Genomic DNA, 15,277 nt, shown 5'->3' with positions numbered 1-15,277 from the left:
TGCCCCACCCCCACTCATGCTATCTCTCTCAAAAATAAATAAAACATTAAAGAAAATTAAAAAAAAAATTCTCATCACAAGAAAAAAACCTGCATTAACTATGGTGACAGATGTTAAATAGACTTACTGTGGTGATCGTTTGCAATATGTGCAAATATCAAATCATGTTGTACATGAAACTAATACAATGTTACATGTCAATTATGTCTCAACTTAAAAACTAAGCTGACATCGGGATGTAATATTTTTATTTGATAGATGAGACGCAGTGAAGGGCTGGAAAGCCACAGGGGGACGAAGACAGAGGAGAAAAAGAGGAAGAGAAAAATTGGAAGAAGCAACGGTCACACAGAAGTGGAGGGACGAGACAAGACACACAAAAACAAAAAGCTGCGGAGGGAAGGAGATTGGGGAAATCAGAACTAACGAGATGAAAAGGAGAGTGGGAAAGAGCCCCCTCCATTCTTTTTTCTTTTATAAAATTTTTTTTTTTTTAACATTTATTTATTTTTGGGACAGAGAGAGACAGAGCATGAACGGGGGAGGGGCAGAGAGAGAGGGAGACACAGAATCGGAAGCAGGCTCCAGGCTCTGAGCCATCAGCCCAGAGCCCGACGCGGGGCTCGAACTCACGAACCGTGAGATCGCGACCTGAGCTGAAGTCAGACGCTTAACCGACTGAGCCACCCAGGCGCCCCAAGAGCCCCCTCCATTCTGAAGTGTGAGTCCACAGCTCTTCCTGACCTATGAGCAGTTGGAGAACTTCAGCTGTGAACTTCAGAGACTCACCCCCTTTCCTGCTCAGCTACAGTTCCTCACCTGTGGACCGTAAAGCGTTGTCTTCACTGTGCCCATCCAAATTCTCACCCTCCTTTGGAGGCCGACTCAGGTTTTAAAATTATACAGTCCCACTAGGCAGCCTTCTTTGGTCACTTCAGCCCAGGAGAATCACCTTCACTTTAAACTCCTGGAGCACCCAGGAACACCCCTCTTAAATAAAACTCGTCACTTGTCATGTGGTCTTCGTCCTGTTGGGCCACTACACATATGTCTAGGTCTTAATTCACAAACCACACCATAAAATATTCCAGAGAATGGAAACTCTGTCCTTACAACAGCCATGGTGGTGCTTTGCATATTGTAGGTATTCTCCATATTTATTAATGACTCATGAAATCCAAGTCTTTGTTAATCATTTTTTTTTAGCTAAACAATTAAGAGATTTAAATTTCACTTTAGGGGAAGTGGTTAGGATATTCACTTATATTGTCCTTCCTTTTTTAAATTTATTTTTAAAATTTTATTTATTTATTTTGAGAGAGAGAGCGAGAGAAGGAGACGGGGGGGGGGGGGGAGGGCAGTGAGCACAAGGTGGGGAGGGGCAGAGAGAGAGGGAGAGAGAGAATCCCAAGCAAGGCCCTATGCTAACAAGGTGGGGCTTGAACTCACAAACTCTGAGATCATGACCTGAGCTGAAACCAAGAGCTGGATACTTAATTGACTGAGCCACCCAGGTGCCCCTGTTTTAATTTCTAATACGGGTAAATACCAATAGCTATAACTTATATAAACAAAAGCTCTAAAAGCACCAGCTCATCATCCTTCAAATTTCCCCTCTAAACCACTTGACTATTAACTGCCTTTGTACCATACATAGTATGCATGTAAATGGAGATACTACAGACTGAATGTGTGTCCCCCCCACTCCCCAAATTCCTATGTTGAAGTCCTAAACCTTACTAAGGTGATGACAGTACGAGGTGAGCCTTTGGGGAGTAAACAGGTTTAGATGAGCACAGTCCCCAAGATGTGGTGGGAGGAGAGGACGAGGAGGACGAGGAGGACGAGGAGGACGAGGAGGACGAGGAGGACGAGGAGGACGAGGAGGACGAGGAGGACGAGGAGGACGAGGAGGACGAGGAGGACGAGGAGGACGAGGAGGACGAGGAGGACGAGGAGGACGAGGAGGACGAGGGGGAGAAGAAGAAAAAAGCAGCAGCAGAAGCAGCAACAGAGACCCCAGAGCTTTTTCTTTGCACCACATGAGGAGACAGTAAGAAGGCACCATCTGTGGGGCGCCTGGGTGGCTCGGTCAGTTAAGCGTCCAACTTCAGCTCAGGTCATGATCTCACGGTCCGTGAGTACAAGCCCCGCGTCGGGCTCTGTGCTGACAGCTCAGAGCCTGGAGCCTGTTTCAGATTCTGTATCTCCCTCTCTCTCTGCCCCTCCCCTGTTCATGCTCTCTCTCCGTCTCAAAAATAAATAAACGTTAAAAAAAAAATTAGAAGGCACCATCTGCAAGCCAGGAAGAAGGCCTTCATAGAACATGACCATACAGGTACCCTGATCTCAGACTTTCAGCTTCCAGAACTGTGAGAAATGAATGCCTGCTGTTTAAGCCACCCAACCTGTGGCATTTTTGTTACAGCAGCCCAAGGTGACTGAGACAGAGAGTGACATTATACCTGTAGCAAAAAGGAAATTAGGAGTTTATCTACTAATAATTCCTCTGATTCTATTGAGACAGTGGTCATTTCAAGGTGGGGGAAGCACAGATGATGGGCCTTTAAACGATGGTCGCCACATCTGTAAATGTGGACCCTGTCTGGGGCAGTACGCCTACTGCAGAAACACAGATGAGCTTTACTAAGAAGGCTGAAGGTCACCAACTATGGCCGTCTCTTTTTTCTTTTCCTTCCCTACTAGTTTTTTCAGAAAAGTATCAATCCCAGAACCACCCCTCAAAAATTAACCTCTTCAGAGCCCTCCAAGTACACAACTCTATTAATTTGCTTAGGGTTCATAGGTGGAAGTGAGGGATTAAAACCAAATCATCTGTCATGTACGATACGATAAAAATGGATAATTATGTGGCTCGGTTTTGGTTCTAGAACTGTTTAGGGATGCAAGTTCAGTGAATACTTTGTATATCAAGACACATTCAAGTGTTCTCTTCCTACAACCTAGAGGAGCATGATCAAAGACACCATCTGTGTCTGAGGATGACACAGACGTCCTCTGTCACAGGATGACCTGTGTCAAGGGAGGAAGCCTAGTGCTCTCCTTTGTTTTGTAACTGACTAAGCCATTCCTCACCACCTGCCCCAATCCTGCAATAATCACTGCATTGAAATTAAATTTTTTAAAAAATAAATTCACTCTAGTGGTTTTATTTTCTATTGAAAGGAGGAATATTTTTAGCTGGAGAGACCAAAGTCCTTGGGCATGTTGATTGAAATAAAAAGCAACATGCTAGCATTAGCCACACTAACTAAGCCTTTTACAGATAACATGTCATATTAAACTGTTTCTGACTTTTATTCAAAATAAAAAACCGCTCCCTCTAGTTATTCAGATTAAAGCTTAGACATGTTTCTTGCATCATTATTACTCTGTGCAGTCTCTGTATGATTCCGTATGGCTTAAACAGTGCATTCTCTTTGCAGTTTCTTTTGTTTTAATTTCATACTAAACTGGAAATTTCCCAGTTTCATTAACTATCAGGAAATTTCTCAGGTACGCTACAAGAAGCAACATGTAAGAAATATTAATATATAACAATGTTCCTGAAGTAAAATTTGAAAGAACCCTACAAAAATGAATCCTTTTCATGAAGTTCACACGCCAAGCCCTAAGAGCACTGCAGAGTAAACCTGTATCAGGGATCTTGCATCTGATGCTTGTGCTAGAAAGAGTACTTATTAACAAACCAAAAATAGCCACCAAGTGCCAATTATGTAAAAAGCATTTTGCTAGACATTAAGGAAAATTTTTTCAAGTATACTTTCTGTGCTCTAGAAATTTACAGTGTATCTGGAGTGAAAATGTATATAAAACACAAAAAGCAGCAAACAACTGATACAGAAGAAAGTAATATAGATAAAAGGTTTTTAGGGTGCCTGGGTGGCTCAGTTGGCCCAAGACCAACTTTGGCTCAGGTCATGATCTTGTGGTTCACGAGTCTGAGCCCTGTATGGGGCTCTCTACTGTCAGCACAGAGCCCACTTTGGATCCTCTGTCCTCTTCTCTTTCTCTGCCCTTCTCCTGCTTGTGCACACATGCTCTCTCTCAAAAAAATGAACATTAAAAAAAAAAAAAAGAAAAAGAAAAGAAAAAAAAGGTTTTGGGGGAAAAAGTCCCTTCTGATTTTGAAGGGAAAAGAAGTCATTAGAGAGGAGGCATCCTTTGGGTTGGGCTTGAGGGAGAGAAACGGAAAATGTTAGCAAAGGCACGGCAGTGGAAAGATAGGACTAAGAGAAGAGAAAGGTTAATTTGGTTCACACAGCATTTATGCAAAGAAGCAGCAGGAAATAATGCTGAAAATAGCATTTTAAAATTAATTAGTTTATCAAGCACTTACTAATGCCAGACAGTATTCTAGGTGCTGGGTATGCAAAGATAAACCAAACAGGCCTTCCCTCCCTGAGTCTATATCATGCAGGCAGGAGACCTACTACAAAGAAAATAAATGCGTGATATAATCGGGGAGGGACTGACTACAGGAGTCTCCCTAGATCTGGTGGTCGGACTTCTGAATAAGGAATATTTGAGCTAAGACAAGAAGGTGAGAAAGGACCATCCTCCTGCACAGAGCAAATAGCATGTATAAAGGGGGCCTGAGTCAAGAGTGGACTTAGATCCTTCAAAGCACCACCAGGAGGTCAATGTGGCTAATCAAGGGTGCTAGTACATCCTCTGAGAGAATCCAAACTGCACCTTATCATTTTAAATACCACTTTTTCGTGGTTGTTTACAAGGATGATGGTATGCCACCTGAGCCATGGGGACACAGCAGGTGGGACTTCTTCATGCTGCCTCCATGTTTTCCACCACCCCACCCACCTACCATTAGAGTGTGAATTCCATTTGTTCCCTGTTGTTCCAGTGCCCAGAACAGTGCTTGGTGTATTGAAGTCACTCAGGAAATATTTGCTAAATGGACTGAATAAATATCACGTATCTCCTTCACCCAAGAGCAGTCCAAAATGAAAGGCAGGGTTTGGGGAAAAAGAAGACGTGTCGAGGAGTGAGTTAGAAAGTCTACCTATGGTGCCAGTCCTTATAGGACTCTTCAGTGTTCTCACCCTTCTCAGGTGAGGGTGGTCCCCGGCCCCTACGTGTTCACCTTGGGAACTTTCTTTGATGAGCAGGAACTCAGCAGAAGCATCCATAGTGGTTACCCATTTATTTAAGAACTTCTCTCCTCTAAACTCCTTTGCTGGAAATGTCTGCAAGTAACTCTTTGCTCCAGCTTTACTTCCTATCACTGTGGTAGGTTGATTATGGGGAGGAAAAGCTGTTTTTAAAAGAATCAAAAAAAAAAAAAAAAGAAGGGAAGAAATACCCCTTGTTTTGAGTTCTGTACCTACCTTTCCTCTGCTCCCATATAGGACTAGATGATTATCTCTCATTTGTAGCTTATAAGATCTCCTCAGGTTTCACTGTACCTTCCCCTAGACTTCCCTCTGCCTAGTCACCTTCAGGTGGGACAGTGTCTTCCACACCTGAACTTTACGCAAAAGAAAGGTAATTCCATTCTGTCATGTTTCTGCACCTTGTAGACAAGGATTCACCATTTGCTGACTTGTGACATTGTTTTTCTCTATTTAGGAGTGTCAGACTCCTGAGTGAAGAGGGCCAGGTGCAAACAGCAGGGAGTGGTGGGAACCATGGGGGGAAGGGCAGTGCAAGCACCATGGAAAGGGGGAGCTTCAACTCCCGTCCAACACACAAAATGGCCACACCATTCTGCTGCAGACTCTGGCCCTCAAACTGGCAGGACAGGGCCTGGTTTCCACAGGGTCCGAGGGAAAGATAAGGCACACTTTTTCTTCTTTCAAAGTTTATTTCCTCATACTGACCAAATGGAGATTTCCAAATAGAGAAAATCTCAGAAGGCTGCTGGTTTTTCAGACAGGAGGTAGGCATGCCTGTGTGTGTGTGTGTGTGTGTGTGTGTGTGTGTGTGTGTGTGTGTAAGACAGGCACAGAAAGAGAAGGAGATGGAGAGGGAGGAAGGAAGGAGGGGGGAGCAGAAGGAGGAGGAGGGAAGGGAGAGGGAGTGTAAGAAAAAGGGAAAGGGTGGAGGTCAGATACTGGAAACTACACAGAACAGTGCCCCAGTGAGCATAGGGGAAGTAAGAAATCCTGTCTGAAAGCAGCAGAAGGGGAACAGAAGAGGGAAGAGCCACTGGGGAGGGAGGAGGAAAAGCAAATGCAGCCAGTAAAGGAGAAGCTTATCCAGGCTCACCCCACTTCCCTGGCTCCTCTCACCAGAACTCCTGTCCCTCATCCATCACTGGCTCTCAGCTGGAGCAAGGGTCCAGGCACAGAATCCACCTCGAGTGGCTCAGGAATACTGACCATGATGCCTTGGGAGGTGTGGGTGGGGCATGCCATGTTCTAACTCCATCTGTGCCTGCCTTCATGAAGACACCCTAACAATAATGACACGGCCTTGGAACACACGGCCGGGGTATGAGCCAGGCCTATTAGAGCTTTAGGACCTTAGGTGCAGAGGGTCCTTGAGAGCACTGGGGAGGGCCCCTCACTAAGGACAACGGGACTATGGCAGCAAAGTGGCCCCCCTGGGGATACAGCAGGGACAGGCAGCACTCCATGAAACAGACAATGACTGATAACTGAGTTTGTACTTCCCTCCTGGTACTGCCATCACACAGCCGGGGTGCGGGAGTGGCGGGGGTTCATCTTCCATCACTAAGGAACTGAGGCTAATGCATCTGTCTGGCATACTCAGGGCCCTCACTCAGAGGGGTCCAGAAAGTGGTACCCAGACTTAAATTCTTGCTCCTAGCAACAGTCTCTGAACCAAAAATACATACATACATACGTACATACATACATATATATGTACATAAATGGTTCAGAACCACAGTCAAAGATCATTCAAAAAACATTTCTTGTTGGGCTACCACTTGAGGGTATGCAAGCATCCTTTTATTTTTTTTTTTAAATTTTTTTTTAACGTTTTTATTTATTTTTGAGACAGAGAGAGACAGAGCATAAACAGGGGAGGGGCAGAGAGAGAGGGAGACACAGAATCGGAAGCAGGCTCCAGGCTCTGAGCCATCAGCCCAGAGCCCGACGCGGGGCTCGAACTCACAGACCGTGAGATCGTGACCTGAGCTGAAGTCGGACGCTTAACCGACTGAGCCACCCAGGCGCCCCTCTTTATAGTTTTTTTTTTTTTTTAATTTTTAACGTTTTTATTTATTTTTGAGACAGAGAGAGACAGAGCATAAACGGGGGAGGGGCAGAGAGAGAGGGAGACACAGAATCGGAAGCAGGCTCCAGGCTCTGAGCCATCAGCCCAGAGCCCGACGCGGGGCTCGAACTCACAGACCGTAAGATCGTGACCTGAGCTGAAGTCGGATGCTTAACCGACTGAGCCACCCAGGCGCCCCTTTTTATAGTTTTTTTTTTTTTAACGTTTTTATTTATTTTTGAGACAGAGAGAGACAGAGCATAAACGGGGGAGGGGCAAAGAGAGAGGGAGGCAAGCATCCTTTTAAATACACTTTTAATTCTAAAATACTGGCCACGACTTAAAACATAGTGGTAACACTAAATCTGCCCTTCAGAAATTAAAAAAAAAAAAAATTGGAAGAAATTTCATTACAGGCTTAAATGGGAGTTTTAATATGTGTACTGAATTGATAAGAAATTTGAATACTTGCAGCTATCTGTAGCAATATATGATGAGCTGTTTCAAGGTACAATTGAATAATTAATCATTTAATACATATTTGAAAAGTTTTGCATTTATAATAAGAAAAGTTCTATGCTAATTTAAAGTATTAACTCCTATCTTCACCCCAATGTTTAATAAAAAAATATTGGAAAGAATGTTTTCCTTAATTATTCCTTGCTCCCCACCTTTCTTCCAACTCCAATAAAGCCAGTACACAGCTGAAGATAAGATCTCTGGTAACTTTCAGATCTGTTTCACAGGTGAAGGCAAACACAAAGGATCAACCTTAAAATTTTGTTCACCATTTTAAACGTAGCAAAGCCTCTGTTCATGAAAACTGCACCCCCTATCATACTTCTTTATCATAAATGTCATCCTCATAATTAGCAATGATAACTTAGAAAGTGTCTTCCATACTGATTAATAGATTGTTTGGTTCATTTGTTCAATAATTCATTTATTCGGCAAATATTTATAGAGTTCCTCCTTTGCCTTGGACACTAGGCCTATGCCAGGTGCTGGAAATTAAAAACCAATTAAGACAAAGTTCGTGATTTCATTGAGGAGGTACCAGTGAAACAAAGTGGGGATACAGATACCTGAAAAAGAGCTGCCAGTGCAGGTGAGAGGTAGCCTAAAACAGTGAGTGGGAGAGCAAGGCGGGATCACATCACAGCATTCTAGCCTCAGCTGAATGGCGTATATTACTCCCTTACACAAAATGCCAGTTCCTTACTTCACTTGCTGGAAGGGTATGGCAGTACAGGAAGTGGCTGAGGGAAGTATAGGGACACATTCAGCAGACATGAATGTGCAAAGTGTTGGCAGGTGACCAGTGACACGTGCTTCCAATTTTGTGGTTCACTTCTCCAGTTCACTCAGATCACATGGCATCTAACGTTAGTAGCCATACTGTCTCTCTTGAAGCCCTCACTTTTCTTGGGATCTGTGATGTGTAGCACTTCCCTGTCTTGCTTCCTTTAACCACTGCCTCTAAAATGAATTCAAAATTTGTATCTTCAGCTGGCTCCTCTCTTTAGGCTTCAGATGTCTATAATAACTGCTTATTTGATATCTCTTCTTGAATAATTGGAAGGCAATTCAATCTTATGTTCAAAACTGGCCTCATACAACACTCCCTACCTCTTCCCCTCCAAAGTCTGGTCCTCCACCTTTGCTCCCGTATCCCAGGGAATGACACCAAATCCTACCTGGCACTGAAGGTGAAGGCCTGGAGGTCATCCCCGACACCCACTACTTCCTCCCTTCCATTCTCTACCTGAATGTGACCACCAGTGATTCCTGTTGATTCTGCCTTTCACATCCTTGCATTTCCCTCTATGTCCCATCATCACACTGTTCTGAATTGAGTTCCTTCCTGCCACTGGCTTTGCACATGCTGGTCCCTCAGTCTAGGTCAGCTTCCCTCCTCCTGGACTCCCTACACCTGGTTCACACTACTTTAATCAATCCCAGGGAAGGCTTTCCTGACTAGATCAATACCTCCCATTAACTGCCCTTAAAGTACTTTCCCTTTCAATACTTGGAATTGGAATTTGAGGATTCTCAGGTCAATTATCTGTCTACCTGATTAGACTGTTCCACGAGACGAGGACTATATACATGTATTTTCCCTATTTGAGAAACACCACTCAGAACATGGGCGGCAGTTAGTAAGTATTCCCTGAATGAATGCAGGATGAAGCAGGAGTGTGCATTCAGACTTTAGTTGCAGGCCATTCTTTCTAACCTAGTAGTCTCCCGAAAAAAACACAGGTTCTGTGACAGAGTCACTCACCAAGCTCTTTTTGTTGGCGTGATCTCATCAAAAGGCTGTATGTCATTTCCGAATGTTTTCTGAGAGGCACTTCTCCCCCTTCTCAACTTTGAAAAACACAGGCCTCCCCTGCTCTGTAGTTGAGAGAAAACTAGAGAACTCTAGGTTGGGGCTGAGGTCAAAGTTTGGAGAACAGGGACAAAATTTTCAGTCTAATAATTATATAATAACATGTAACTGTTTATAACATTGGAAAGCAATATTTGTGTTTCCATTTTGTCTTGATTTTTTTTTTTTTTTAGAACAAACAAATGCACACAAAGCATATATGGCCTTTTCTATTTTGGGTTTCTAATTTATTTCCCAAATGCTTTAATTACATTAATTTAGATTTAAAATATAAGCTGCTTTCCCCTAAATCTCATTTGTTAAAAAGGATTCTTACAATTCTGTACTTTTTTCAGAATCTGTACACTTGGACATGTGTGTACTATTACAAATTAACAGAATACACCATACGCATAGGCAATAAAAGAAAACAAAGATAAATTGCACTTCATTAAAATTAAAAACTCTAATTTTAAAGGGGTACTATGAAGAGTGAAAAGACAACCCACAGAATGGGAAAAATATACAAATTGTATCTCTGAGTAGAGTTTAATATCCAGAAAACATAAAGGCTTCTACAACTCAAGAACACAAAGACAAACAACCCAATTAAAAATGACCAAGAGGACTTGAATAGACATTTCTCCAAAGAAGATCTACAAATGGCCAATAAGCTTATGAACCGAGGCCCAACATCATTAGTCATTAGGGAAATGCAAAGCAAAACCACAATGAGATACAACTTCACAACTACTAAGAAATAAGTCAGACAGAGAAAGACAAATGCCGTATGATATCACTTATATGTGTAATCTAAAAAAGGCTCACTTGTAAAAACAGAGAGTACAATAGTGGTTACGGGGGCGGTGAGGGGGAGGGAACAGGAAAGATGCCGTTTTAAGGGTATAAACCCGCAACTAGTAGATAACTAAGTTCTGCAGGTTTAATGTACAGTATAGTGAATGTATAAAATATTATATTATAATCCTCAACCTTGCAAATGGACTAGATCTTAATTACCCCTACCAAAAGAAAGAAAAGAATTATGTGCCTTGATAGAGGTACTAAGACGGCTACAAGGGCAATCATATTACAATATATAAATGTATCAAATCAACAGGTACACCTTACCTTTACTCAATGATATATGTCAATATATTTCAAAAAAAATCCCACCCCAAAACATTTTATACCTAATAGTATGGCTATTAAAAAAAAATAATAACCCAAAAACAGAAAATAAGTGTTAGCAAGGATGTGGTGAAACTGGAACTCTTGTTACATTGCTGGTGGGAATAGAAACACTACAACTGCTGTGGAAAACAGTATGGTGTTTCCTCAAAAGGTTTTTTTTTTTTTTTTTTTTTTACTTTTTAATGTTTATTTATTTATTTTGTGACAGAGAGAGAGCCAGTGGGGGAGGGGCAGAGAAAGAGGAGAGAGATAATCCCAAGCAGACCCCGCTCCATCAGCGCAGAACCCAGTGAGGGATTCTGTCTCACAAACCATGAGATCATGACCTAAGGTGAGATCAAGAGTCGGCCGCCCAACTGATGGAGCCACCTGGGTGCACCTCCTCAAAAGTTTAACACAGAATTACAATATGCTCCAGAGATTCCACTCCTAGGTATATACCCAAAAGAAATGAAAGCAGGGACTCAAACAGATACTTATACACAAATGTTTATAGTAGCAATATTCACAATAGCCGAAGGTATAAACAACCCACGTGTCCATCAACAGATGAATGGATAAATAAAATGTGGTCAATGTTCTCTATTTGGTAAAAATAAATAAGGCAGTTATATTCTATAAAGTTGCAAATACTGAATGAGTGACTACTGAACTGCTCCTCCTAAGGGTAATAGGTTCTCGAGAGCCACTGGTCACCTTTATCAACCAATTTATATATAATCCTGTTTTATGTGCATTTCTGTTTAAGCACACCTTATTTATATATATATATATATATTATTATATATATATGCACACATATATACACATATATATACACACACATATATATACATATATACATATGATTCATAACACTGAACTTACAGCCAACAGCACTATAACTCATGCCTAAGAGAAGCTTATCTAAGACCTGTATTTTTTTTCCCTAAGGCACATCATAGCCATCTTGCTTTAGGAACACTAGATAGCACTTTAGCACTATGCTTAGAGATCATTTTAAACAATGAAATCACCAAAAGACAGCACAAAAATGCAAAAAAAAAAACCCCACATGGTACTAAGTACACCATGAAAAGGTCACTTGTTCACAGTAAGAGGGCTGAAACAAAAAGGCAGAGAGTCTCAGCTGAAATGTACACGCTGGGCAACTCTAATTTATTGCTGCTCTGGGCACATCTACGAAGGACTATGGGAGTGCTCTGAGTATGGACTTTGGGGTTACAAAGAAATGTAGTCAGAAGGTCAGTTCCCAAATACAGAATCTACAAACAATGAGGACTGATTCTATATATAATGGAATAATAGCCATAAAATGAAATTCTGGTACATGCTACAATAAGAGTGACCCTTGATAACATGAGTCTTAAGGGAAATAAGCTAGACACAAAAGGAGATACATACTGTATGACCCTACTTATAGGGAACACCTAGAAGAGGCAAACTCATAGGCTAGAGGTTATGAGGTGTTTGGGGGAGGGAAGACTGTGGAGTTACTGTTTAATGGGTTGAAAGTTTCTGTCTGGGATGATGAAAGTCCTGGAGACGGACAGCGGCGATGGTCGCACAACCCTATGAATGTAATTAACGCCACTGAACTATACACTTAAAAATGATTAAAATGGAAAAATTTTAAGTTGTATGTATTTTATGAGAAAAACTTCTAATAGATGTGCTAAATAGGACTGAACGGATCATTTAAAACTCCTGTTAAAGTCAAATGGAGACATGCTGGATGGCCCGAGTAGCAATTCTTATTTACCCACACTTCCATTTAAAGCAAGGACCTTCTGGGATGCCTGGGTGGCTCAGTTGGTTAAGCCCCTGAGTTCGGCTCAGGCCATGATCGCTCGGTTTATGAGTTCAAGTCCCATGTCAAGCTCTGTGCTGACAGCTCAGAGCCGGAAGCCTGCTTTGGATTCTGTGTCTCCCCCTCTCCTGCCCCTCCCCACTCACACTCTGTCTCTCTTTCTCAAAAATAAATAGTAAAAAAAAATTTAAAGCAATGACCTCCCTTAATGTGTTTTTCTTTTGGTTTATAGACCATATTAAAAAAAAAAAGCCTTGCTATATGATAATATCAGCTGATTAATGAGGAACACAAGTAAATGAAAATGTGCATGTCGGTTGTTTAGCCTTGCTTCACTCTTTTGGTGAAAAATTATGTGCAGTAGAAGTATTCTTTCTGACTAATCACCAAAAGGAGGGTCACCTTGGGAACCAACGGTGGATGTTCCCAATTTATACTGGGATGAAATGGTCTTGGTGACATGCCATACTTGAGTGAACTGGACTTCCTAGGTAAACTGCTCTGGTACCATTTACGTATCTCGGCACTATGTGTCCACTATCAATCTTTTGCATTACTCTTATCACCAACCTATTTCTTATGCGCTTCCTTCCTTACCAGAACCCCCTATTTTCCTATCTCTAGACGGAGCCATCTGTTAGAATACCGATGTGGTTACTATCATAATTCAAATGTTCCTTTTTATTTTAGGTATTTCTTGACCCAACAATTACAAAGAAGCACTGCTGGAAACAAACATATGCGAAATGTGCTAATGCGGAATGAGAACGGCGTTGAAATGTAAACGTAACATAGGAAGGAATTCATGGCCAAAGAAATATCTCTTACAGTTCTTTTGATCTTTTAAAATGCGTCATAAAACTAAAAACGTTTCACTACAGAACAACATTTCGGCTTCTTTTATGATTGCAAAGAAGGATAATTATGATTGTCATGAAAACACATTGAGCAGCTGTACACTGTTAACAAAAGAACCACTGTATGAATGCATATAAAAATTGACACTTCATACATTCACATTTCCTAGAAATTAGATAGTCTTCTCAACTGGAGTAGATACCAAAAGAGACTTTTCTATTAATCGTGGCTTTGTACCAGTCAAGTTTTTAGAGCCAACTGGATCATCTTTCTTTTGGGACAATTCCCACATATTATATGAGATCTATATAAACTGATTTATATATACTCAGACATGTGCATTATAATTCTGCAAAAAGTAATTTTTAAATTCTTAAATGATAGATTTTCTACTCTTAAAAATGCTAGTGTCAGTGGATTCTTTCACAAATATACATATGATTTATGTTTAGAAATCATAAAAAAAAAGCATAACAAATAACTCTGCAGGTTATTTTATGAAGGCTAATTAATAGGTACTTACTCATTAAAGACTAGGTCTGGCGCAAAATAGAGAAATTGGCTGTTTGTATGTTTGTACGATCTCCAGCTCAAGGCAAATGATGATAGACACATCCAAGAATACTGGATTAGGGTAATTTGGTCCTCAAGAGGCAAGTTTTTGAATCCTGAAGAACAGAACAATTAATCACAGAAATACACTTAGCATTTAAGTACATTCCAGGAAGACGCTTCTTAAGGCAACCCCAAATAGTCACCTTTCTCTAACAGACTCAGATCAATTCAATAGCCATTTAAGGAGCACCCACCATGGGCATGGCCCTGTTTAACGTCTTATTTTAAGTTTATTTATTGAGAGAGAGAGAGAGAGCACGCGCATGCATGCATGTGTGTGCGAGCAGGGGAGGGGCAGAGAGAGACAGAATCACAAGTAGGTTCCTCCCTGTCAGTGCAGAGCCCCACTTGGGCTCAATCTCATGAACCGTGAGATCATGACCTGAGCCGAAATCAAGAGTTGGATGCTTAACCTACTGAGCCACCCAGACTCTCCAACATTTCATTTTAAATTCACCCTAAACTTTCAATGAGGGTGAACTGCCAGAACAAACAAAACCAGGGAGTTCAGACAGCTTCACTGTGGGTAAAACCTTTGGTTAGACTGAAAGAATTTGTGTTAACTTGTAAAACTTGCTTCATCCTATTCACATTAACATTCAAATAAAGACTATTTTAATAACTGTCAAATCCTACATATCTATAGTTAACTTTTGTGAATTTGCAGTGGTTGAAAAAGTACTATTCCTTGTTTCCCCTCATCTGGGAGAATACTGGACTTCAACAAAGGTATAAAGTAGAGTAAGTGTCTTTGGCATCTGTCCTCCTCTCTTACAGTCTTCATTTCTGGGCTTACATCAGCCCATCTTTTGTTCCTTTTCTCACCCCCTGTATTCCCAGGGACATCATGGTATTCTTCTGTTTGCAGAGTTTCACCAGGGCATGTTCCTCTTCACAGACCCAATCATCAGAGCTTTCCCCAATCTTTTTTCTTATGCCTCTTGGCTGACCATAGGTAATCCAAGAAATTGCTTATAAATTACATTATTATTATTATTATTATTATTATTATTATTATTATGGAGACAGAGAGAGTGCGAGTGGAAAAGAGGGGCAGAGAGAGAGGGAGAGAGAGAATCTTAACCAGGATCCATGCCCAGTGTAGAGTCTGACACAGGGTTTAATGTCATGACCGTGAGATCATGACCTGAGCCAAAATCCAGTCAAATGCTCAACAGAAAGAGCCCCCCAGGCGCCCGAAGAAA

General features: G+C 41.5%; 1 protein-coding gene across 1 annotated transcript in view; it reads right to left on the bottom strand.

The window, feature by feature from the left end:
- The window catches only part of NR3C2 (nuclear receptor subfamily 3 group C member 2), a 346,713-nt gene that overhangs the window by 56,041 nt on the left and 275,395 nt on the right, over positions 1-15,277 (bottom strand). The window contains exon 6 of the mRNA XM_042935342.1: positions 13,981-14,125. Coding sequence (XP_042791276.1) covers positions 13,981-14,125 — 145 coding nt within the window. The remainder of the gene's footprint in view (positions 1-13,980; positions 14,126-15,277) is intronic.

This window comes from Panthera leo, chromosome B1, assembly GCF_018350215.1.
Source record: "Panthera leo isolate Ple1 chromosome B1, P.leo_Ple1_pat1.1, whole genome shotgun sequence".
Lineage (NCBI taxonomy): Eukaryota > Metazoa > Chordata > Mammalia > Carnivora > Felidae > Panthera > Panthera leo.
Note: the sequence above shows the minus strand (reverse complement) of the source record. Positions and strands in the feature narration are given on the sequence as shown.